We start from the raw sequence: 24,905 nt of genomic DNA, 5'->3' as shown, positions 1-24,905 counted from the left end.
CTAAGGCCTGGGGACTAGACGCAGCTTCGCCTGTTGGCTTCCTTGGAACCATGTGGCTTTACTGTTGCTGTTATGTTTATTATATGTGATATTTAAGGAAAACACAGGCAGTATGTTCATGTTTCTGTATGAATATACATGTGTATATATAATAGGAAAATGCAAACATACATAATAGGATTATTAATCATAGGGTTTTAAAGTAGCAGCTATTATTGGAAACATTACATGTACCAAATACTTCACATGCATGATGTTGTTTCATTCTTTCATCTACATTACGGGTGGACACTGTGCTCTTGTTTTATCAATGAGGAAACTATGGCCGGAGGTTAAATACTTTGCCAGAAACCCTGTAGTAAGCAACACAGCAAGAACACGGACCTGATGCTGGCACTGACCCTCTGCTTAGTAAAGGCTTCCACTTGGTAAGTGGGGGGATCTCAATGAGGGAGGGAGAGAGGCTGATTTAGGGGCAGAGGTAGAGAAAGCACCTCCCTCTCTTTAGGACCATAGTTTTTGAAAGAAGGTAGTTTTCTGACATCCCTTAAGTTAAGGACTCTCCTCACCACCGATATGGGAGCTGCAAAGAATAGCCACCAGGAAAATGTTTGCCAGGTCATGAATGGGTTCATCATGTGACCCCCAAGTGAATTTCCTAGATTACTCATCAGCTCTGGACCCCTCTTCCAGAGGCCAGGCAGAGCCCCCAAGAAGAGAGCCAGATGCCCAGCAAGCAGCGGTGATTTCACTGCTCAGAGAGGAGTCATGGGAGGACACGGAGGATGACTGCTATCCAGATGGACTTCACCAGAATTGATCAACCTGGGATGCTGGCAAACAACGAAGCTTTAAAAACAAACCAAACTGCTGGCATGCTGTCAAAATCAAAGGGGACTTTTCTTCTGAGGGTTTCCAGACTCTCTGTCTCTCTCTGTGAAAACAGAGAGGGCTGAGTCTGGGTGCCAGCAGACACAGACTTCCAGCCAAGAGAGCCCATTGTGCAATGAGGCGCGGCTCCCCAGAGCGCTGACATCCTCCTCACCCGGGAGCGCAGACAGCAGTCCCAGCCCACCCCTTGCCAACCCCTTGATTTTAGCCAAGTGATGGCGGTCAAGGTCCATGGAAACAGGACAAACAATGTCACAGAAATCCACCACAGCATGACGAGAGGAAGGCATGCAACGCTCTCAGGGACATTCAGCCTCGTCACTCATCTCCCATGTGCCCCCAGGCCCCTGAGGCTTGGCAGGAGGCAGGCGTGGCTGCAGAGGCAGACTGTCTGAGTTCACGTCCAGCTGGATCATGTCTATCTACTGTCCTTGGGGAAATCAACACTGTGTGCTCTAGTTTCTTTGCCAAGAGAATGAAGGGAATAAAGTTACCTGCTTTATAGAGTTGATGTGAAGATTAATTTTTTTTTTTAAAGGTAAGTTGTCAGTATATCCACAGCAGCCTCACCGGAACAAAATGTCATCCTTCCCAAATATTAATTCTAGGTAGGGGGTATATGGTTGAGAAGGGGACGCAATTAAAGAATCATTTATAGCCCTAGCCAGTTTGGCTCAGTAGATAGAGCTTTGGCCTGCTGACTGAAGGGTCCCAGGTTTGATTCTGGTCAAGGGCACATGGCTGGTTGCGGGCTCGATCCCCAGTAGGGGGCGTGCAGGAGGCAGCTGATCAATGATTCTCTCTCATCGATGTTTCTATCTCTCTCTCCCTCTCCCTTCCTCTCTGAAATCAAAAAATATATATATGCATATTTTTAAAAAAGGAATCATTTAAAGACCTGAGGTGACACTCCAGTGCCTGTTGTTAAATATTACATCTCACCTCTCCTACCTCTGGGGATTCAGCATACAGTCCCTAGGCCACTTAAGAATGGACCCCTTTCTTCCCTTAGTTCGGACATCTGAACATTTTATGCCGATTAACAATGAAAAGAGAGTAAAGAAAGAGGCAACCTTAATTAGTTCCCCTTCATGACTATGGATCAAATATCTCCCTTTCTTTACTGTTGTTTATTGCTTATCCACCTGACATTTTGCCAAAGACGTGGGTCTTTCATGAAACGGTCCTTGGTTTGTCTGTGATTAGGAACTCAAACTCAGGACTTACACATCCTGGATTCAAATCCCAGGCCTGCCACTTCCTAGTTGTGGTTAAGTTGCTCAGCCTCTCTAAGTCTCCATTTCCTCATCTGCAAAGTAAAGATAAGAGAGGACCTGCCTAATAAAATTGTTGTTATAAGTACCAAATGAGCTAACAATATGTGTAAAGTTTTTAGCTCAATGCTTGACACATAATAAATGCTAAAACCTAAAATGGTGGAAGCGGGTATTCATTCTTTCATTCAATCAACCAGAAGATATTCTAGTACCTACTACATGGCAGCTGCTGGTTCAGATATTAGAATAAAAGAGAGAGACCCCCTCCCTGCCGCCCTCCTGGACCTTTCAATGGATTCATTAGCATGAGTGGTAATCATAGTGACCAAAGAAGCATGTCATACAATATGAGCTTTTCATCTATTTAGACTCATCCCACCAAATTGGAGCAATAGTGAATGGCAGACCTACAGGGGAATGGGTCAAATGGGTCTGCACAATGTCTCCAAATGCTACACCTGATTCCCAGGCGTCTGGTGTTGACCGTCTCAAGCTGCCATCCGTTTTATCAACAACGCTTACAGCCTGGCACACACAGGGGCTTCTAGCATATGGCCCATTATTGCAAACACATGGAACCCCCTGGCGTAACCCATTTCTTACGGCTTAGAGGAGAGTATTAACTTTGCAGTTAGGAGACCTGGGTGGTTGAAATCCTAGCTCCACCACTATAAATAGGTATAATTTAGGATTAATTATTTAACTTTATGAGCCTCCTGTGGAAACTGAAGGCAGTGATTCCTAGCAGATTAAAAACACTGTGTGTGAAAGCCCAGCTTCATGCTGGGCACCTGGTAGGTACTCAGGTCAATGGAAGGTGGTTTTAATGCTCTTTCTACCCTCTTTGAATGTCTGGCTTTAAATTCTTCATCGTTCTGGGTGAGCTGCTGCCATGACAATGCTGAACAACAAGGGAAAGGTACAGAAAGCCATTCAAGAGAGTTAGATGAGCCTTAAAAATGAGTGATAACTTGTTTAGGTCCCAGAACTCACAGTGGACCAAGCCGAGATTGAACCAGACCCGCTCCACTCTGGACTGAGGCAGGCACGGATTCGGGTTTCCACCGTAAGCCACTGGACAGCTGGGAGTGTAAAGTCTGAACCACGAATGTCAATCACTGGCATTTTTACTATACGCCTGTGCTTCATAAGCCAGATGTATAGGTTTGCTTGCTTTGCTTTTTCAATGAAGGGGCATGGTTTAATAAATTGGCTTTTCGCAATACAGTCAGTCTCTCGTATAAACTCATTTATATGAGAAGACAAGGATCAGGGTTGGTGACAACCCCCTCCCACTGACTCAGGGGGCTGTCAGGGAACACCTTCTCGCTCAAAACTTATGACAGACATTACTAATAGATCACAGCAGCCTTTCCTGCTATCCCCCACGCAGGCTCAAAATCGGAGCGCCTGCCGTCTGGTAGTGCTCCACTAGGTAAAACGTTGTCTTCCTCTATATATGGTCAGTTTTCATGGCTTTATTCCCCTTGAACTTTGAATCTGTATTTCCTAATCTGACTGAATCTTGAATGCCCTCACACTGTTTGGCTCCAGGTGACAGGATTAGGAACACAAAACCCCCTCCCAGATTCCACCCTAGGAAAAGACCTCCAACGCTTCTGTTTTATGGTTAAGGAGGGAGGGATGCAAATGACTAAAAGTGATTTAAATTGAACTATGCAACAGGCTCTATACATCCTGATTTACACACATTACTTCGTTTAATCCTCTAAATTAGGCATTAGGCTTCCCGTTTCATAGAAGGGTAACCGGAAGTGTGGAGGCCCCATTTCCCACCCCAGGCCCTCTGGCTCAAAACCCAATGCTTGTTCTCCTGCAGCAGATGTCAATGTCTGAGAAGATTCCTTGTGTGGGGTTTGCTAACATCTCATGGCCTGACCCCTCTCCCTCATCCGCCTGAAACAGCATTAAATTGCCTTCAAACGCCCTTGCTCTCCATATCTGAACATGACTTTAAATTCTTCTTTGCCAACTTTTTAACAACCATGCAAATAGGTAGAAAGCATCATTGATTTTATGTAAATCCCTGAAGCTACATTTGGCCCTTAGAGCAAATCATGAAAGAGAGGGAGCCCCTTTCCGTGGCTCTGGGGTGGGGATCCATGCGGAGAAACCAGCAAAATCGGGGCCAAGTCCCAGGGAAAGTGATATATTCCATTCCTAAACAGCTCCCTAGACAATGAGAACCTGGGTAAAAATAGATATGCCCAAAGCATAATAATCCTGTGAGTTCACCACATTTGCATAGCGTTTTATAATTTGCTCTTTTTCAGACCATGCTCGTGTACTCCTCACACAAACAGGGAAGCTTCATAGGTGAGGAAAAGGAGACAGGGGAGGTTGCATGACCAGCATGAAGTCGTACTGCTGACAAAGAACGTTCTCGCTGACTCCTCAGTTCTGTAAATGCTCATCGGCTCACCTTGCTCCCCTTCTTCCTTCTCTCCTGTCCTACCTTCTCACCCCATTGGCCCTTTGTTGTCCCCCAGCCCCCCACAATACGTGCACGTATGACGTCTTCCTGAAAGAGGCTCCTCATTCAAAGGGGGCCCGAGTTGAGGTGGCTGAGAATAAAACTCGGACGATCTGAAGAGACGGCCACCTTAACTACACTCAGCATTCGAAGTGGATCAGGTTTGGCCTACTTCTGTCCAGGTAGCAAGAGCTTCAGAGCTATTTTAAGAGGCACTGCTACCTTCATGGGAAACAAACCATAAAAATGCTCGCTCTCTCCTGCCTCACGGAGTCCTTAGTCTTCAGGATCCCTGAACCTATGGCCTTCCCAGACCTTCCACTGGCACAGGGCTGCGCGTTCAAGCAAAAGCAGACGTGATCTCACCGTGCTGCCATTTACCGAGCAGCCGAGGGGAAAGACAGACTGTTTTCGTGGCGTAAACCAACCTGCAAAAGGATGGTGGTTTTGTATTGACTTTTCATCAGGTTGTTGATGGATTCAAAGAGCCGCCTCATGGATTCTTCAAACTCCATCTGTTCCTTGCCTTCGTAAAGCCTGAAAGAAGACACATCTGGGTCACTTCTCAAGCCAACAGGCAATAGCTTTGAAGGTGTGTGCCAGCCACAAACCTCATTTAAAACTGGAAAGAGAACGGGGTGGGAGGAGGGGACTCAGGGGAAGGGAGTGGGCTCAGCAGTCCCTGCTGCATAATCCACTCCAGGGAAACCTCCCCACCCCTCCTCCACTGAACAGGCCGCTCCCACTCCCACTCCCACGGGCTCACATGGTAAACCTGCCCTCACCGTCTTTTATTAAGCCCTGCAGAATAAGGAATAAAATGTGTCTGAGCTGAGAAGACATCAATAATGTCAGCCTTCTTCAAGAATCAGAGCAGAGATGGTGATCACCGCATTTTCAAAGTATCGTGCAAAGCATCAAGGAGAAAAATTCTCAATCACACGAGGGCCCCTCCGCTTGTCAGATGATTAGGGACACGCGTGTCCCACGTCAGGGCCCTGCTTTCGCTGCCCCGTCACTTCGGGAGCATGCTTATCAGCCATTTTAAACCTGCTATTTCGCTGAATAGAAAGGCCCCACGTTGTTATTGTAAGAAAGGTACACAAACCAGAACTGCATTGCTTGCCAAGCCAGACAGCTCATTACTCCTACCAGAGATCAGGAGTGTTAGCATGTTGACGGACGCCCTCCTAGAGATCTTCAGGCCCTGCGCTAATACACACGTGTGACTTTTTATGGAAGCCATGTCCAATGTACTAGTACAGTGGTCGGCAAACCGCGGCTCGCGAGCCACATGTGGCTCTTTGGCCCCTTGAGTGTGGCCACGAAGTTTCAATCACACTGTACGTGCGCGCCCACACGTGGTATTTTGTGGAAGAGCCACACTCAAGAGGCCGCAGTTTGCCGATCACTGTACTAGTAGATCAGCCTCCACAACCCGAGTCTTATCGCCCTCGGGGCCCCGCCTCGGAGTGTTGCTCAGCGCAAGGCCTCTCCAAACAAGCCTTTATCGCCATCCGTGGCATATCCGCGGCCTGACCTGTGGCACCTGCACACAGTACAGAGCGGAAAGCGTCTGTCCCAGCAGATAAGGAGCGTCTCCTGTCTCAGCCCCGCAGTCTCCGCTCCTGGGTGCCGGCTGAGGGGAACGTGCTCCCCGCAGATAAAACAACACACTTACAGGTTTGTTTGCTCTGTCAACCACAGACGGGCCTCTTGCAGCCACTTCAGCGCTGTCTCCACTAAATCCCCACCCACCTCCTTGCCCTTCATGTCTCTCCTTTCTGCTTCTCTTCCACTTCCTTTCTTTTTTTTATTTTTAAAATATATTTGTATTGATTTCAGAGAGGAAGGAAGAGGGAGAGAGAGTTAGAAACATCAATGATGAGAGAGAATCATTGGCTGCCTCTTGCACGTCCCACACTGAGGATTGAGCCTGCAACCCGGGCATGTGCCCTGACCAGGAATCAAACCATGACCTCCAGGTTCATAGGTCGATGCTTAACCACTGAGCAATGCTGGCTGGGCTCCACTTCCTTTCTGTGTGTTTCTCTCTGTTTACCTCTGAGCACTGTGCATTCTGTGAGGGGCTCTATGTTTGTCTCTGCTTCTCTCTCTCTGTCTTTAGTCTTTCTCTCTCTCTTTCTCCTGACTCCCTCCTACAGCCCTCTGGAGTAAGAAGCTTAAGGGTCAGCCAGTGCTGAGCGTGGCGGTGCATTACAGGCCCAGCAATCGCCGCTGACTTCCGGGTGTCTGCCTCAAGGCCACAGAGACAAGGAGCCAGGAGTCCGGGAGCAGCGTGCCTCCTCTCTCCCCTCCGACTTCCCCTTCTCTCCCCTCCTTCCTTCCCTGCTGGCACAGAGAAGCGCTTCAGTCAGCCGGCCCTGGGTTCCAGTCTCCATTCTGCCTTGGACTCGCTGCAGACCTTATTCATAACAGCCCGCATTACAGAACGTTACTGTGCCCCAGGCACTATCCTCAGATACACACTAAATCACTTACCCTCACAACCACACCATGAGGCGGGCCCTATCCCCATTTTACAGGTTGACAAAGCTTCAGCACCATGTCCAAGGGCTCCCCCTGATAAGGACAGAGCCAGAATTCAACCCTGGCCTTCCATCAGCTGTGTACTTCGCTGCCTCTCTTCATTCCTGCAAGCCTCAGCTTCTCACCTGCACAATGAAGGTGACAGCTCTATGCCCACGGACGGTGAGGAGACCCACTCACAGGCGAAGTGCTCAGTATATGCCGGGCCAGTAAATGCCAGCTCTCGTCTTGCTGTGGTTAATTGTGGGTGCAGAAGAATAATGTTTCTTGTCATTCCCAGTGCTTAGACGAGGACGCAGACAATGCTCAAGAGGTTGCCTGAATCCCATCCAAGTGGAAAAGATGGGACAGGTCTGGCAGGGAGGAAGGGAGGATCCTAATTCAAAGGGGTGGTGGTTGCCCCAAAGAACAGCATGCTAGTTTTTCTTTGTGCCCCAAGCTAAGCTAATGGAGGGCTAATGGAGGGCCATCCCCCAAGCCTTTTCCCTTGAAATCCATTACTCTTTCCTTCAGTCACAGCCACCTGAGAATCTTTAATGAACATCATAATCCCTGTCATAATCCCAGTTGTTGGTCAGATTTAATACCCAGATGTGGCTGCCCACAGGGGACTCATTATTGTTTACATATGTATGGACTTTCTCTGTAACTTACTTGTGGTTTTGCCTGTGTGTGTGTGTGTGTATACCCCACCAGTTTTTTTTTCTAAATATATTTTTATTGATTTCAAAGAGCAAAGGAGAGGGAGGAAGGGAGAGATAGAAACATTAACGATGAGAGAGAATCACTGATTAGTTGCCTCCTGCACACCCCCACTGGGGATGGAGCCCACAACCTGGGCATGTGCCCTTGACCAGGATCGAACCTGGGACTCTTTAGTCCACAGGCCAACGCTCTATCCACTGAGCCAAACTGGCTAGGGCACCTCTGACAGTTGCCCTACCTACACTCACACCCACCTCCCATAATAAATAGTTCCAGGTAGCTCTGTCTCTAAAATTTATATTTTTTAAACAGAGAAACAAAAATGGCCTTTGTCTATATATATGAAGGGAGGGAGAGAGAGAGAAACATCAATGATGAGAGCCCCACACTGGGGATCAAGCCCACAACCTGGGCATGTGTCCTGACCCAGAATTGAACCGTGACCTCCTATTCATAGGCCGATGCTCAACCGCTGAGCCACATGGGCCAGCACAAATGGGCTTTTTCTTAATGACACTGCTCTAGGGGGAGGGAGCGTCTGTGAACCCCAGCTGAAGAGATCCCTAAAGCTACCCTGGATCCTGACCTCTCCTGTGTCTAGTTATTTAACTCTTCCCAATAATCCCCCCCCCCCTTTTTTTTTTTGCTTAGACTGGCCCTGGTTGAGTTCCTTACCGGCCCCTTCTAGTCAGAACTCTGCAGAGTGGGATGGACCTCCTGGGTCCTGAACCAAGAGCCGTGGGGAGGAACGGTGAGGACTTCGTCCATGCTTCCCACTGTACAGATGAAGAAACTGAGGCCACGGTGGGGAAGTGACTTGGCTTCACTGCTGTCTTTGAAATGTTATTTGACTGATGTGGGAAGGAAAAGAGACTTGTAAGCTGTGGGAAACTGAATTTAATTTCGGCCAGAAGACGTGTGATTTGCTCCAGGTCGCAGACAGTTCCAGTGGAATAGCTCCAGACAGAACTCAGCACTCTCCTCCTCCCGGCAGAGGGCAGACGACACAGAACTCACAGGACAAGACTGGGGCATCTGCCTCAGGGGGAACCCAAGCTGCTCACTGTCATTTTGTCACAAGTAGGTCCCTTAACACCACACTCTAGGTCAGGAAGGGAAATGTATTCCACACCAGCCTAAGTTTCACAAAGGATAAAGAATGATTCTGTGCAGAAATGGCTTGCAGTTTACACTGGCTACATCATTAGGCAAAACTGTTGCAGTCTTAACAATCGTGGTGTGTGTGTGTGTGTGTGTGTGTGTGTGTGTGTGATTTTTAAGCCTGAGGTTTTACTTGGTGGGAATAAGAAGTTCGGGGAAATGATTACCTTTGGTAAGAAGGAAGGAAACAAAAGCTATTTAGTTGAAAAGGGCTTTGCTACCCAGCCAGCCTCCTCCACACACTGGCTTTGTGGCTTCAGACAAATGATATCTCTGAATCTTACCTTCCTTATTGAGAAAATGGAAATATAATGCTGAAAGGGTTATTTCAAGGTGAAAAAAATAGGTGAGATGATGCCTTTCAAGTGTTTAATATGGTATCAGGCAGTTAGTAAATGTTAAGTAACTATTAGCTATTCTTGTTGTGCTGTTGATTCCTGAGCAGAGAAGTGATCATATTGGCAAATTTTCTGACCCGAGTATACAGAAATGAAAGGAATAGAGGAAAAAGTGACTCAGAAAAAAAAACACACATCAGGGCTTTAGATTATATGGGAGAAATAAATGGGCGATGGAGGGCCATTCAGCACTGTGGGCCTCCCCTGAGAAGCTTGAAGTGCAAAGGAAAATCATGCTTCATCTTTCTGCAAGGCTGTCCATGTGGCCTTGAAGTCAAGGGCACAGCAGATGCAGCTCCAAGGTCTTTTTGTAGCACCTGGTCTCTGTTATAGCTTCGGGAGGGAGACATTTGTTCAGGCTTCAGAATGCCTAGGAAGGTACTACAGACGCCGGCCGATGGTGCCAGGGAACGGATTGCTGAAGGCCTGAAGGCCCTGGCCACCAGAAAAAACTGCATCCACCTGCGAGGCACCATCCCGGGGCACATGAGGCCGACCTCAGCCTATCCCGCCCCTCCTCCCCTAGCAGTGGGTGCTCGGGCTCCCAGGACTCAGGTAAATACAGTGCCGCTCAGCCTGCACGTGACTCATTAAGGAGACACTGTGCACAGCTGAGCCCACACTAACTGCAAGTGGGGCCCCGTAGGGTGGTATGTGCAGTATTTGCACCTCCTCTTCCACGCAGGTACATAAAAGGTACATTTCTCAGCCTGAAATGGAGGTGGCAGCCTCAGGCCACCGTTCAGGGGAGCAGCATCTAACCAAGGCGTCCTGGGGCAGGAAAGGCAGCAGGTAGGTTCACCTTAGAATCCAGGGGCCGTGTTTCTGGGCCCCCGGCCCCGTCTCATTCTCCATCCCTCAGCCGCTCCTAGCTCCTCTGCGCCACCTCCACAGGCATCCTCCTGATCTCTTCCCCACCTCTTGGAGGCAACACAGACATTGCAGTGAGGCTGTGCCTCACACCCTGCTCGGCCACTTCCTAGTTGGGTGGCCCTGGCTAAGTTTCTTAATCATCCTAAGGCTCAGCCTTCTCGTTAGAAAAAGGGCAGTAGCCCGAGAAGGTGGTCCTACAATCAAATAGTGCATGGAAAGCAATTAGCACAGTGCCTAGTGTAGTAAACACTCAATGCATATTAGCTATTGTTAAATTGTATCATGTTTTTCTTCCAGACCCACCCATTTTGCTTCCAAAACCGTAAGGAGACAGAAATCAGCATCTTCAAAAAAGCAGCCACTGCCCCACTTATTGAGCCCCTACTGCGTGCCAGGCGCTGCCGTGGAGACAGACATAGGACTCAGTCCCTGTCCCCAGAGAAATCATGAGGTGAGCCAACAGGTGCAGCATGTCAGAGCTTCAAGGGCAGGAACAGGGCATGAATGAGAGGGTCTCCTTCCTGATCCGCACCTTGCCCGCAGGGTCACTGACACCACCACCCCTTGCTACGTTAATAAGATGTTAACATTAGTATTGAGCACTTTCTAAGGGTTAGGTACTCTGCTGCATTGTTCACACGGATTAGCTCATTGGGTAGAAGATATCAAATACATTTTCTAGATGAGAAAAGGAAAAAGCGGTTCAAGAGGCACAAACAAGGGAATGGAAATGCGGAGGGAGCAGGGGCGCCAGCTGACACTGACCACCTGTCTGATGACATCCCTCTGCCCTGAGCAGCCCCGTTCCCATGCCACCAGCACAGCCTGGCCCCCTCCTGCCTCCTTCCTCCCAAGCAGTCATGGAAATGCCCCCAGGATTAGCCCCAGGCCCCAGCTTTCCTCTGTCTCCCACACCCAGTCACATCTTTGCCTGAATATGCTCTTGGCAAGACACGTACTTAATGCATTTCTCAAGTGCCTGGGAGCAAGACTGGATTAATTGGAAGGTTTTTAAAATGAAATCTCTGTTTTAAGTGTCTCCATGATCATCTCTGGAACTGAGAGAAACGTCTCAAACAATCATGTCACACCACACCATTTTGTTACTTTGCCACACAAGTGAAAATTCTTCTGTGCCTCCAAATAGGACGCTGGGCACTGGAGGAATACTGTGGGAGGGAGGCCACTCACTTAGTGGACTTCCTTCGATGAAGAAATGACTGCCACAGCCACTGAGGCTTCCTGTCCCAATGCTTCAGTCTCTATCTTCTCCACTCACTTCCTGCCTTTTCCACTAGGTATAAGCTCCATGCAGGCCGAGAGCAAGACTATCTGCCATAGTATCCCATGTCTATCAATAGACCTAAAACAGGGGGAAGGTGGGTGGGTGGGAGGTAATCAACCAAAGACCTTGCATGCACATATGCATAACCCATGGACACAGACAATAGGGTGGTGAAGGCCTGGGATGGAGGGTGGGGCAGGCTGGAGGGGATCAATGGGAGGAAACAGGAGACCTATGTAATACTTTCAATAATGAAGATTTTCAAAAAAGAGCGAGTTATAAACAAATGTATTAACAAATGATAAATTATTAAAGAAATGAACCTCGGTGCCTTCAACGTAGCCATACAGAATTATCTGATGAATCTGGAACTCACTGCAGTTAAGCTAATTCTAATGGTACATAAACGAGATCTCAAGGGTAGTATAAACAGTCATCTTCAGCTGTGCAGACTTCATTATTATTACCTTTACTGCTAATAAGAGCTACTACTTACTAAGCATTTGCTATGCACCAAGGACTGTGCTAACTGTATCAGGTCACCCAACGAGTAAATGGCAAGTAAGAATTTGAGCCTAAGAGTGTCTGGCTCTAAAGTTCACTCCTTTAACCACTGGACAATACTGCCTCCAGGGAACAGAGACAAGTGATAGCTGATTGCCAGGCTGGAACAGAGCAGGTGGTGGTAAAAAAAAACAAAAGCATTATTTGTCCAGGGGATGATGTTATGCGTCTGCAAGGGAAGCTAAATGACTGTCTGGAACCTTTTTCTGTCCAAGCTCTAAATTCAAGGTGACTTGGCTGATGTTTCTACCCCAAGCCAATAGTTCGCTCTATTAGAACAGGTGTAAACTAGTGACTTTACAAAAGAACCATGAGGCCATTCGTGGCTTCAGAAGAGTCCTTACTCTGGAAAATTCACAACACTCTTAAGATCAGAGCCAATCTACCTCTCTCTCTCTCTCTACCTCCCCACCCCCCAGACTGGGATGAAGAATAATTATAGCTCAATCAGGGGCTGAATCAGTCTGAAACTCATCCTTGCATTTATCGATCCTACTTACAGAAAGGAGCCATTCAGTGCACTCAGCAGGCACATCTAAGTCAAAGCATTCGGGCTGGGAAAGATGCATGAATGGGAGGGCCTTCTTCCTGACTCACCTCTTCCCTGCATGGTCATTGTCACCATCCCCACCCTTCCCCTACCACCAAGGTCCATTCACCCAAAATAAATCGGAAACTGTAGATTAAGACAGGAAATTTTGGTTGCAATGAGCCTGAAGTGAGTTGTCCAGCTCAATGTGGCCAGAGAAATTATTTTTGCATAGGTAACGAAGTTGAAATGTAAAGCACTATGGTGTTAGAAGAGAATGATTAAAAAGAATGAGAAAGGGACTATGACATGAAGGGCTGGGACAACCGCAGTGTGCACTGCCAAGGAGCCTCAGCGCACAAGAGACAAATGCAGACTTCATGTAACTGAACACGACCAGCAGCCAACAGGCAGTGCTCCGACCAACTCCTGATACCAGCCTTTCCTCAGTGATGAGATTATTTCTACTTGAGCTGTTACTTTTCCAGATTCTGACATTTGAGAAGGGATCGCCCCTTAGGGCAAAGAAGTTTCACTCAACAGTCCTCTTCCTGTAAATCAGCCCAAGTAAGAACGATTGGTAGGGAAAAGACAAACTCCACATGTGAAGATCCTGTTTTGAAAAAAAATGTCTAGAATGCACACACAATAAATGAATGCAATCACTAAGAAAAACTGCCTCAGGTGGAAGCTTAAATAGCCTAAATTTTTTTAAAAAAATTGAAGTTAACAATATGGAAGCAATGAAAGAAAAACATTCACTTTACTTTTAAAATAGGGCAGCCCTGTGTAATAAATTAATAGGAAGTAGGAAATAAGACAAAAGCCTTGACAAGAACTCTCAGTTATGAATCAAGTGTGATGAGTGCCCCGTGCCATCCTTCATTGTACTGAGAGGGGCTGTGGCCTTTATATAATTTGGCAAGAAGTGAGTTGCATAATTCTGCAGTAAGTAAATTTTCCCATTAGCATGAAAATCAGTATTGAGGGGTTTTCCCCTCAATATAATTAGAAATTGAGTGTTCCCAAAACAAAGCTCCTAAGGACAGACACATACACACATACACACACACACACACACACACACACATTTCCATGGTTCCAAGACATTTGGGAATAAGAAAGATTGCTTCATCTACTTGAAAGAGAAGCTAATATTCAGCAAGGTACTTCCAGCTCTTTCTCTTTAGGCCTGCTGTGGTCTAAGTTTGAGTACCAAGAAGAAATTAGGTTTTGATTGATTCTCTTACCATTTCTTCCTTTAGGATTTTAATCACCTAGGAAATGTCATTGATATCTCAAGTGATAACAAAAATTAAGTTGCAGAATGATTACATACATCTCTCTCTCTCTCTCTCTCTCTCACACACACACACACACACACACACATACACACACACAGAGTAAAATCTGGAAGTCTACACATTAAAATTAATAATTACATTATCTCTTAGGAAAAGGATTGTGCATGTCAATAGTTCCCTTATATACTTTTATATTATACTAGAGGCCCGGTGCACAAAAATTTGTGCACTGGGGGGGGGGGAGGGGGGGTCCCTCAGGCCGGCCTGTGCCTTCTCGCAGTCTGGGGCCCCTCGGGAGATAACGGGAGATAACGACCTGCTGGCTTAGGCCTGCTCCCAGGTGGCAGAGGGCAGGCCCAATCCCTAGGTGCAGCCCCTGGTCGGGCTCAGAGCAGGGCTGATTGGGGAGTTGGGGCGCCGCCCCCTGTCATGCACAGAGCAGGGCGATCGGGAGGTTGTGATGCCATCCTCAGTCACGCTCAGGGTAGGGCTGATTGGGGGGTTGGGGCACCGTCCCCTGTCACACTCAAGGCAGGGTCGATGGGGAGGTTGCGGCACCACCCCCAGTCACGCACAGAGCAGGGCCAATCAGGGGGTTGGGGCACTGCCCCCTGTCACCCACAGAGCAGGGCCCATCAGGGGGTTGGGGCGCCGCCACTCTCACACTCAGGGCAGGGCCAATGGGGAGGTTATGGCTCTACCCCTTCACACACAGAGCAGGGCCCGTGGGGTGGGGGGGTGGGGGGTTGGGGCGCCGCACCCTGTCACACACAGAGCCGCAGGGCGATCAGGGGGATGGGGAGCTCCCCCCTATCAGGCACAGAGCAGGGCTGATCAGGGGATTGGGGCTCCTTCCCCTGTCACAAACAGAGCAGGGTGGATAGGGAGGTTGTGGCCCCGCCCCCTGTCACACACAGAGCTGCAGGGCAATCAGGGGGTTTGGGCGCTGCCCCCTGTCATGCTGATCCCGGTGCCAGGGGGCCTCGCGGTTCTGCTGATCCCGGTGCTGGGAGGCATATTACCCTTTTACTATATAGGGTAGAGGCCTGGTGCACGGGTGGGTGCCAGCTGGTTTGCCCTGAAGGGTGTCCTGGATCAGGGTGGGGGTCCCCACTGGGGTGCCTGGCCAGCCTGGGTGAGGGGCTGAGGGCTGTTTTCAGGCTGGGGGTGACTGAAGCTCCCAACTGCTCCTTTTTTTCTTTTTCTTTTTTTTATTCTGGGCCAGCTTTAGCTTTGAGGCTTGGCTCCAGCTCTTAGGCCTCTGCTGCTGAAAGTAGGTTTCTGGCCTTTGCTTACAATGTTGCGATCCTGCTGGCTGAAGCCCGGCAGACTAAAGCAGGTTTCTGGGGTTTTGTTTAGCTTCTATATTTGTTACATAGTTGCTTAGAGTTGCAGCTCAGAGGCCTGCAGCGGCAGGCGGGGAACGTTGGAGTCCTCTATCACTGAAGCAAGCAAGCCTCATGTTAGTTTCAAGCTGCCTGGCTGCCGGCCACCATCTTGGCTGGCAGTTAATTTGCATATTGCCCTGATTAGCCAATGGGAAGGGTAGCGGTCGTATGCTAATTACTATGTTTCTCTTTTATTAGATAGGATGCTGTTTTTAAACCAGTAAATTTTACATTTGATTTTTAAAAAGTGAATATTTCTCTGAGGTGAATGTTTCTCGCCCTCCAGCTCCTTTCTCAACAATTCTCTATGCGCCGCACCCCTCCCCACCCCCCCCCCCCCCCCTTGCGCCGCTGCCAAGTCTTTCCTGAATTCTCTCATTCTCACCGTGGGAACTGGGGCTGAAGGCAGGGCATCTAGCTCAAGGTCATACAACGGGAGCAGATTTTCCTCTACAATTGCAGAAGAGAGATGCTTCGCCTACCTCTTGATGCCTGGCACGGACTCCAGCTAGAGAGATAATTGCCTGACAAACATCAAGGTATTATTACTCTAAACAGTGGTCATGTCAAGAGCACCTAAACTTGGTCCTTTCAGCCTGTGGCTTCCCTGGAAGGATAATTAATCCCAGGCTTCCTGCTCTGTTCCACGGAGAGCCTCGGCATTTGGTGTGTGGAGTTAAATAGAATTTTTAACATTTTCCTTACTAATGGTGCTGGTTTTAAAAATACATGTGAAATAAAATTGTTTTGAAATCTGGGAACACCTGAGGAAGTGCTGAGTTCAAACATAGGTGTGCGTTACTGGAGACCTCATTTGAGCGGATGGCTGAGGGACAGGCCGGCTGCCAGCAGAGGGCAGTGATCTGGATCCCCAGAACTGAATTCTACACCAGACTCCAGCGTTAATTAGTGCTGTGACCTTTAGCAGGTCCCCTCATCTCTAAATGGACCACTTTGCCATTGGGGGGGCTTTCAGGATTCTTAACTGGCTTCCATTGTCAGAGTCAGGTAGGGCATGCCAATCACCCAAGACCAAGCCGGCCCATCTGCAGAGTCCCCAGCACCCATATAATGCCGGGGTCCTGCCCCAGCAAGTCCAGGGGTCCGCAAAGGTGTAGACGGAGTCGGCGAAGAAGGAAGGACATGGAGACAGTGTTCAGTTGATCAGCAGCCTAGACAGGATCTCCAGCCAGGATCTCCAACCAAGTTCTGGTCTGGATCTCCAGCCAGGTTCTGTGTCCATGGTCTCTTGCTAGGTTCTCCAGCCAGGTTCTCCAGGTTCTCCAGCCAGGTTCTGTAGCCATGTTCTAGTCAGGTTCTCTTGCCAATTTCTGTAGTCAGGTTCAGTCCAGGATCTTTTGCTATGTTCTCTCGCTAGGTTCTGTGTCTAGGTTCTGAGGCCAGTTTCTGTCCAGGATCTTTTGCCATGTTCTCTCCAGCGAAGTTCTTCTGTCTCTAGAGAACGTTCTGTGTAGGTTCTGTGCCTAGGTTCTGTCTCTGTCTCTCACTTGCTGTCTTGTTACATCTGTATTTATACCAGTTGATTCAATCCTATCAATCTCTATTACAAAGGTTAGGGCGTTTCTTATCTCCATTCCAGGGAGTGAAGATTATGAAGCTTAAGCATGATTGTTCGTAGTTAAAGTGATTAATTACCTGCCTGGCACTTAGTTAAGGGGTTTTATTCCCTCCCTAACTTCAGGGGAAAATCCCTACCTGGGGAAACAACCTTTCTCAGAGAGGTGACCTTGGTTAAAACACATAGTGCCAAGAAGGTGAGCAAACATATTAAGAAGAGTATGCCATATATGCCAGGTCCCTTGAAACAGCAAGCATGGACCGGCTCCTGGCAAATATTCTTAATATGTTTGCTCACCTTCTAGGCACTATGTGTTTTAACCAAGGTCTCTGAGAAAGGTTGTTTCCCCAGGTAGGGATTTTCCCCTGAAGTTAGGGAGGGAATAAAACCTCTTAACTAAGTGCCAGGCGGGTAATTAATCACTTTAACTACGAACAATCATGCTTAAGCTTCATAATCTTCACTCCCTGGAATGGAGATAAGAAACGCCCTAACCTTTGTAATAGAGATTGATAGGATTGAATCAACTGGTATAAATACAGATGTAACAAGACAGCAAGTGAGAGACAGAGACAGAACCTAGGCACAGAACCTACACAGAATGTTCTCTAGAGACAGAAGAACTTCGCTGGAGAGAACATGGCAAAAGATCCTGGACAGAAACTGGCCTCAGAACCTAGACACAGAACCTAGCGAGAGAACATGGCAAAAGATCCTGGACTGAACCTGACTACAGAAATTGGCAAGAGACCCTGACTAGAACCTGGTGACTGAACCTGGCTGGAGAACCTGGACAGACCCTGGCTGGAGAACCTAGCGAGGGAACTTGGCTACAGAACCTGGCTGGAGAACCTGGAGTACCTGGCTGGAGAACCTAGCAAGACAACATGGACACAGAACCTGGCTGGAGATCCTAAGCAGAACCTCTCTGGAGATCGAGACCAGAACTTGGCTGGAGATCCTGGCTAGGCTGATGATCAACTGAACGCTGTCTCTGTGTCATTCCTTCTTCGCCGACTCTGTCCACACCTTTGGGGACCCCTGGACCTGCTGGGGTTGGACCCCGGCAGTATGACCCATAGGCCCCCGGCGACAGAGTGGAATAGGTAGAGTAAATCTTCAAGAGCCTCATGGCATTCAGTCACCAAGCCCCATTTCCCCAAATGTCATTCTCCAGCTTTACTGGGATATGGTTGACAGATAACATTGTATAAGTGTAAGGTATACATCCTGGTGATTTGATACATGTATATATTCTAAAATGATGACCACAATCGGTTAGTTAACACATCCATATAATGTGTGTGTGTGTGTGTGTGTGTGTGTGTGTGTGTGTGTGTGGTGAGAACATTTAAGATCTACTCTCTTAGCAACTCCCAAGTATATAATATGGTCCTGTGAACTGTAGTCACCAAGACCATTTACTATACTCCATCTTTATCAGCACCACCTCCAACCACATCCCCATCACCTCTCACCTATAGGGGTCTCTGAACCCACATCCTTTCCTTCACTCTTAACACTTTCAATCATTTTTCCACACACTGGTCAAAGGGACCATTTTCCAAACACAAGTGGTCATATCGTTCTTCTGTTTGAAATCCTTTAGGAGTTCCCCATTCCTCTCAGGATAATGTCCATAAACATGGCCTGACCTTCGAGAATCTTTAACATCTGGTCTGCCCCTTCCTATACCTCCGGGCAATGTCTTGCTACTCTATCCCTCGCTCACTAAATTCCAGCTACCTTGGCTTTCCCACAATTCAACTGAGTCAAGCTCCCTACTATTCCTAGGCCACTTTTCAGCTTCATTTTCATTGACCACACCCTCCTCTTCACCTGCCAAGTCACAGCTCAGATGGCACATCCTCCAGAACACCTCCCTGATGCCATGATCAGATTTGATCACCTCCTAAAGTGCTCCCAGGGCACCTCACACATCTCCCCTTGATTTCATTTGCACATACATGACCATCTGCTTAATGACTCCCTTCCCAGCTAAACTAAAAATCCCAGGAGTCTTAGGCCTGAGGCCGTCCCTTTCACTGTCGTATCTCCAGTGCATAGCAGAGTGGCCTAGTGGCTACTCAATAAATATTTGTTGGCTAAACACTCCATTGTTAATGCAAACCAAACCTCCACCCCTGGAGAAATATTTAGACTAGACAGAAACTTTCATTACCAACTCCAGGGGTAAGAAGGGAAAGCAAGTCTTAGGGCCCAGCATGCACAGAACATGGGATGTGGTAAAGCTGTGGTAAGGAACAATAAATGCCGAGGTAAAGGCCTTTCAGAGGTGGTAGGCTCCAGGGGCGATTCTACAAATGTTGACAGACACCCACATACAGGAAAAACTGTTTACCGTCTTGAGATTTCCAGGTCCTAAGACAGCCAGTGAATCAGGTGCACATTCCTCCTGTCCCATGGGTGCCTCCCCAAGTGGGGGGAAGGGCAAAGTCCCGGGGTTCAGAAAAGCAGGCACGCAATGCATGCAGCCAACAAAGGCTGCAGTGTGAGCCAGGGCAGGGCCCTTGCCACGCTCTGCGGTGGCTTCTCAGGCTCTGGAGAGGCCACACTCTAAAATGTATAACAGTGGGGGGCACCATATTATTACATATGCACTTCTCAAGTAAGTCCCTTTAAATCTCCCATCCACCCCAAAGACTCCGACAACTGAGCAACACACTATTTCCTATTAAGGGAACAAATTCTGCTTTGGGGGTCACAAAGTACACCCAGCCGTCCTGATTCGGCTCGGCATCTCTGACAGTTACGTTAACGTGGTGAGTTTCACCCTCTGGCAAGCTGGATGGACCCTTTACCGTCCTGCATGTTCATATTTGGTTACCAGGAATTTACAAACACATTTCCTATGCCTATACATTTATTCGGGTAATTGATCTCCCACCTAAGTCATCCTCTGAGGAATTGTCAGCGCCAGTGTTTGACAGAAAGCGCCCTCTCTGTGCGGAGGCCAGGACTCTGCACGAGGAGTTAACAAGGAAAGGAAAGCAGCTCCTACTTCCACCTGAGAGAGTCCTCCATGGCTTTTCCCTTAACTATCTATAGCACAGACAGTCCTGTTCTGCAAAATTAAGCCATTTAAAGGGACAATGGAAGATGACAGGTGAATGTCTTACACTTTGCTGTGAGCGGAGACTGAGGTTGGCGCCAAATCAGAATGAGTTTCGTAGGCCTCGGAAGGATCCGTAGGGGAAGCCAGTCCAGGATTGCACCAGGCAAAGGACAACCACAATGGACCTAATGCAGATGATAATACATCTATTGCACCTGATCCCTCGGCTCCCAGATGGCCTCCTGACTGGATATCAGGAAAGATGCTAAACTCTGGGAAAGGATTGGCTAGTTCCCCCAAAGTCCTCCTAATTGCAAAATACCTTGCTCTGGCCAGTCCTCAGTCCCCATGACCTCACGGCAGCAGCTATATTGCTGCTGTACCCTCTCCTGGATACACATCCTTTCCTGGCTCCTGGGGCCCAAGCCCCCCTGGTACTCTCCTCATCCATCCCTTCAACATGCTCATCTCCTGCATTTCATCCTGAGTTTTAGGGTATTGCTCACCTTATGCTGTAGCTTCAGGTACCTCTTGGGATCAATTTGTGACAAACTGTACCTGTATCCCATCTCTCCTACACTGCAAATCTATATCTAACTGTCTGCTGCACATCTCCATCTGGCTGTGCCAAGAAGCACCTCAAACTTAATGTGCCCCACACCTGCTCCTCCCAGCCCTCATCATGCTGGTGAGCAATGCCTGATCGCACTGGCCCCATCCCGCGGTCCAGCCTCCAATCAGCCCTCTCCTTCAATTCACTCCCACATTCCATTAGATGGGCAACCCTGCCCTCTATCAACCCTCACCTTCTTCCTCTTCTTCCCCCGCCCCCCTGAGATGAACTCAGTCCAAGTCTCTTGTCCAGATTACGGCAACAGCTTCGTTATTGATCTCCTGCCTCCCCTCCACCCCTGGACAACATAACATTAGTTCTGCAGTCATCTTTCTAAAACATGTATGCAATCGTGTTGATCTGCTTGGAACCCCAAAGCAGGAGGTTTCCAAACTGCTCCTATGACAAAAGAACTTGAAGCACGATTCTCAATAGATACTTATTTATAAATTATATCCACAAACTATTCTAAATTATAAGTCAAATGTTTATAGAGTTCAATTTCTGCATCTTGGACAAAATAAACAAATTTAATATTTTTACCTGATCCCAAAGAATTTATACACCCTCTGGGGTATTCACTCTGTGCTCTGAGGACAGAGGGTGGCATCTATGCCAATATCCCCGGCAGAGAGGATGAGGTCCAACTCCTTGGCCTGGCATTCAAGACATCTCTCAGTCTAGCCCAGGGGTAGGCAAACTTTTTGACTCGAGGGCCACAATGGGTTCTTTAACTGGACCGGAGGGCCGGAACAAAAGCATGGATGGAGTGTTTGTGTGAACTAATATAAATTCAAAGTAAACATCATTACATAAAAGGGTACGGTCTTTTTTTTTTTTTAGTTTTATTCATTTCAAACGGGCCGGATCCGGCCCGCGGGCAGTAGTTTGCCCACGGCTGCACTAGCTGCTCTTCTCCACATCGTGCTCTTCATGCTGGGCACAGGATAGCACAAAAACCTAGGCTTTGCGGTCATGTCCCTCCCTGCCACGTCCCTCCCTGTCACCTGGACTCACTTTCTGCACCTTTCTGGGCCTCCACTTCCCTTCTGTAAAATGAAAATGAGAATGCCTATACTTTGCAGAGTTGTTCTGGGTATTAAGTGAGGGGAAGTGAAAAGTGACACAGGGCCAGGCACAGAGGAGAGGCTTCCGAAGTGGGGCCTCAGCGTCGCAGAATGGGAAGTTCTATTTCATGTTGTTCCCTCTATAGGTACCCTCGACTCACGATGGGATTACATCCCAGTAAACCACTGTTAGTTGAAAATATCATCATTTGAAAGGCATTTAATATACTAGCCTATCCAAACATCATAGCTCAGCCTAGCCTACCATGAATGTGCTCAGAACACGTACATTAGCCTACAGTTGGGCCAAGTCATCAAGCACAATGACTACTAGGCAGGGTATCATTTGTTTACCCTTGTGAATGCGGGGCTGACTGGGAGCTGCCCAGCATCACCAGAGAGTGTCCTACAATGTATCACTAGCCCAGGAAAAGATCGACATTCTAAATTCCAAGTAGGGTTTCTACTGAAAGTCTATCACCTTTGCACCATTGTCAAGTTCAAAAATTATAAGTCAAAGCATCGTAAGCAGGGGACTGTTCATACTTGGTTCTCTTTTCTACCAATGGGCAGGCTTCTTAAATGCCTTTCAATGTCTAGTTTAAAACATCATCTCCTCTGAGAATTACCAAGCCTCCTGAGGTTTGTCACTCAAACCTCTCTGCCCCCAGGAACCATTTGCAAGCCTCCATTGTCATATACTGATGATCATTGCTTTTCCAGGGAGCTAGGATTTGATTGCTGGTCTGCCCATCTGTCTTTCCCACTAGATTGTTGCCACTTGAGGAAGTCTGACATTCCTTTCAGAGTTCCCAGCATTCAAAATCCCTAGCACAAAATAGGTGCCCAATAAAAGTTTATCAATATCCCCACATGCAAAGGGGAAAGAGGACTGTTTAAAAATGCAAGCGTAGGCACATTTCATGTTATAATAACGGCGACTTAACGAAATACAATGCCCTTTCCTGTGTTTATAAGAAATGGGCTGTTAACCCCCCCTCCCCCCGTGCACTGTAGCAGCTCATAAAGCAGACAATAAATTAAAGGGAAGTGACTGTTTGACAATATCCTTTGATGACAGTTTACTCTTCCATCCTGATCCGATGCCAAATTAATGTTATCATGAAATAATTCCATTAGCTGCAATTGTGCAGTTCACTGAGCCATTACTGTCATCGAAAAGTGAAACTGTATTCAAAACCCAAAACAGAGGCTTCCATAGGAATAAATGGCATTAACATGCAAACAAATTACATGCAGGAGACACAGGTCTAACGAAGAAACCAGCATTCCGGCCCAGGCTCGGCATAAACAAATGAGTACATTTTAATATTTAGTCATACGTGAACAATGAAAAATCATACTGGCAAGTACCTTCGAGTTAAATACATTTTTGTTTAAAAGGCAGAAGCTTATGCATTCCTCCACCTGTAGGCGACACTGAGCACCCTTGAGCTTTATTCAGACAATCTTGCCTCCTAACATATTCATGACCTGGAGGATAAACTAGCATATGATCTTTACATAAGAAAAAAACTGAGCTGGTGGCTGGGTGAGGAGGAGGCTGGGAATGGGCGGGATAAAGCAAGAGGCAAAATAAAAAGGCTAATGGGAGCCTCCCAGAGCATCCTGGTGCTGAAGGCAATTAGAGAAAGGGCGAGGATGTCTGGCCCTGGCAAGGGAGCCAGACGGACTACGCACTGCAGGCCTGAACCGTGCCCTGTGGGGCCTGTGCTAGTGGAGCTGCAGCCCCAGTGCAGGCAAACCACAGCCTGCCTTCCGGCTCCCAGATGAAGGCCGGGAGCAGGACCACGCCTGGAGACACTGTTGCACCCATTGGGATGCTGAGTGCATTCTCTTTTCCTGACCAGTGAGTGTGAGCTCACCTGGGCTGGCCCTTTGTCAGCTCTTCTTTACTCATTCCTCAGGAGGGTCCGTGGATAGAGTCACGGTTGCCTGGACAGCTTCGCCATATTGGTAAGGACGCCTTTCCTGAAACTCGTCCTAATCGTCGCTTTCTTTACTGAAACCCTCTGTGCTTGGGGATGATCACACCCGAGCCGGAGCAGCCTTGTGCCTCTCAGCAGCCCTGCCAGCATCCAGGAAGCCCACACTCCCAGGCAGTGTGGCTCTCTCCCGGGACAGCTCCTCCGCAGCCCACCCACATTTCGCCGGGCATGGCCCGGAAAAGGTTCGGTTCTTAAGTTGGCTTCATCAGACGAGGTGCAATTATGGAGCCTGGCTCTGCTGATGCTTAGCTGTGTGACCTCTGAGCTTGAATCTAAGCCCCCATTTCCTGATCTATGAAAGGGAACAGGTACTGACCCATTTCACGTGGAATGAATGCCAGCCACGTGCCAGGCGCTGTTCTCAGTGCGTGGGATACAGTAGGAAACAAAGCTGACACTCTAACAGGGAGAGAGCAGAAACAAAAGCATAACTAATTGTATAGAGCATGTTCACGTGTGATTGGTTCTGTGGGGAGGAGAAGACAGAAAGCAGGGGGGCAGGACAACGGAAGTGCTGGGGCAGGGTGTGCATTGTAAATAGGGTCCTGAGGAGACATGGGAGCAAAGATGTGAAAGAGGCCAGGGCGTGAGCGAGCAGGTATCTGGGGGAGGGTGCAGAGGCCCCAGTCAGGAGTCTGGGCCACAGCAGGGAAGGCGTGTGAGGCTGGCACGGAGTGAGGGGGGAGTAGGAGGAGATGAAGTCAGGACATGAGATTCTCCATGGGACTTTTGTGAAGACTGATGGAGACAATGAGTGAAATGCACTTGGCAATAATAATAATCGTGGGCACCTGCTGTTTGACAGGCACGGTGCTAAGTGCCTGCTACATTAGCTCATTAGTCTGCACAACAGCCCTGCAAGGGTTTTACAGGCCTTTTACATATGAGAAAACTGAGCTCTGGGCAGATGAAATAATTTGCCCAAGGTCACAAATGCAAGTAAATAGTGGTGCTGCAATTCAAATGTAGAACTCAAACCCAGGGAGCCTAGCTCTGGAGACTGTGCCTTTAACCATTGAGCTGACTGCCTCTCATCAGCACAGGGGTGGGGATGCGTGTGGAGAAGGCATTTGTGATGGCAGAGCAGCCCAGGAGGCTGGGATTACATGGAGAAGGAGGAGGGCGCTGGAACTGCATACGCA

General features: G+C 48.2%; 1 protein-coding gene across 2 annotated transcripts in view; it reads right to left on the bottom strand.

The window, feature by feature from the left end:
* Positions 1–24,905, bottom strand: part of DOCK2 (dedicator of cytokinesis 2) — a 374,023-nt gene that overhangs the window by 275,429 nt on the left and 73,689 nt on the right. For both annotated transcript variants that reach the window (XM_081091711.1, XM_081091712.1), the window contains exon 23: positions 5,091–5,199. In XM_081091711.1, the coding sequence (XP_080947837.1) occupies positions 5,091–5,199 (109 nt within the window). The remainder of the gene's footprint in view (positions 1–5,090; positions 5,200–24,905) is intronic.

This window comes from Myotis nattereri (genome assembly GCF_964212035.1).
Source record: "Myotis nattereri genome assembly, chromosome: 5".
Lineage (NCBI taxonomy): Eukaryota > Metazoa > Chordata > Mammalia > Chiroptera > Vespertilionidae > Myotis > Myotis nattereri.
Note: the sequence above shows the minus strand (reverse complement) of the source record. Positions and strands in the feature narration are given on the sequence as shown.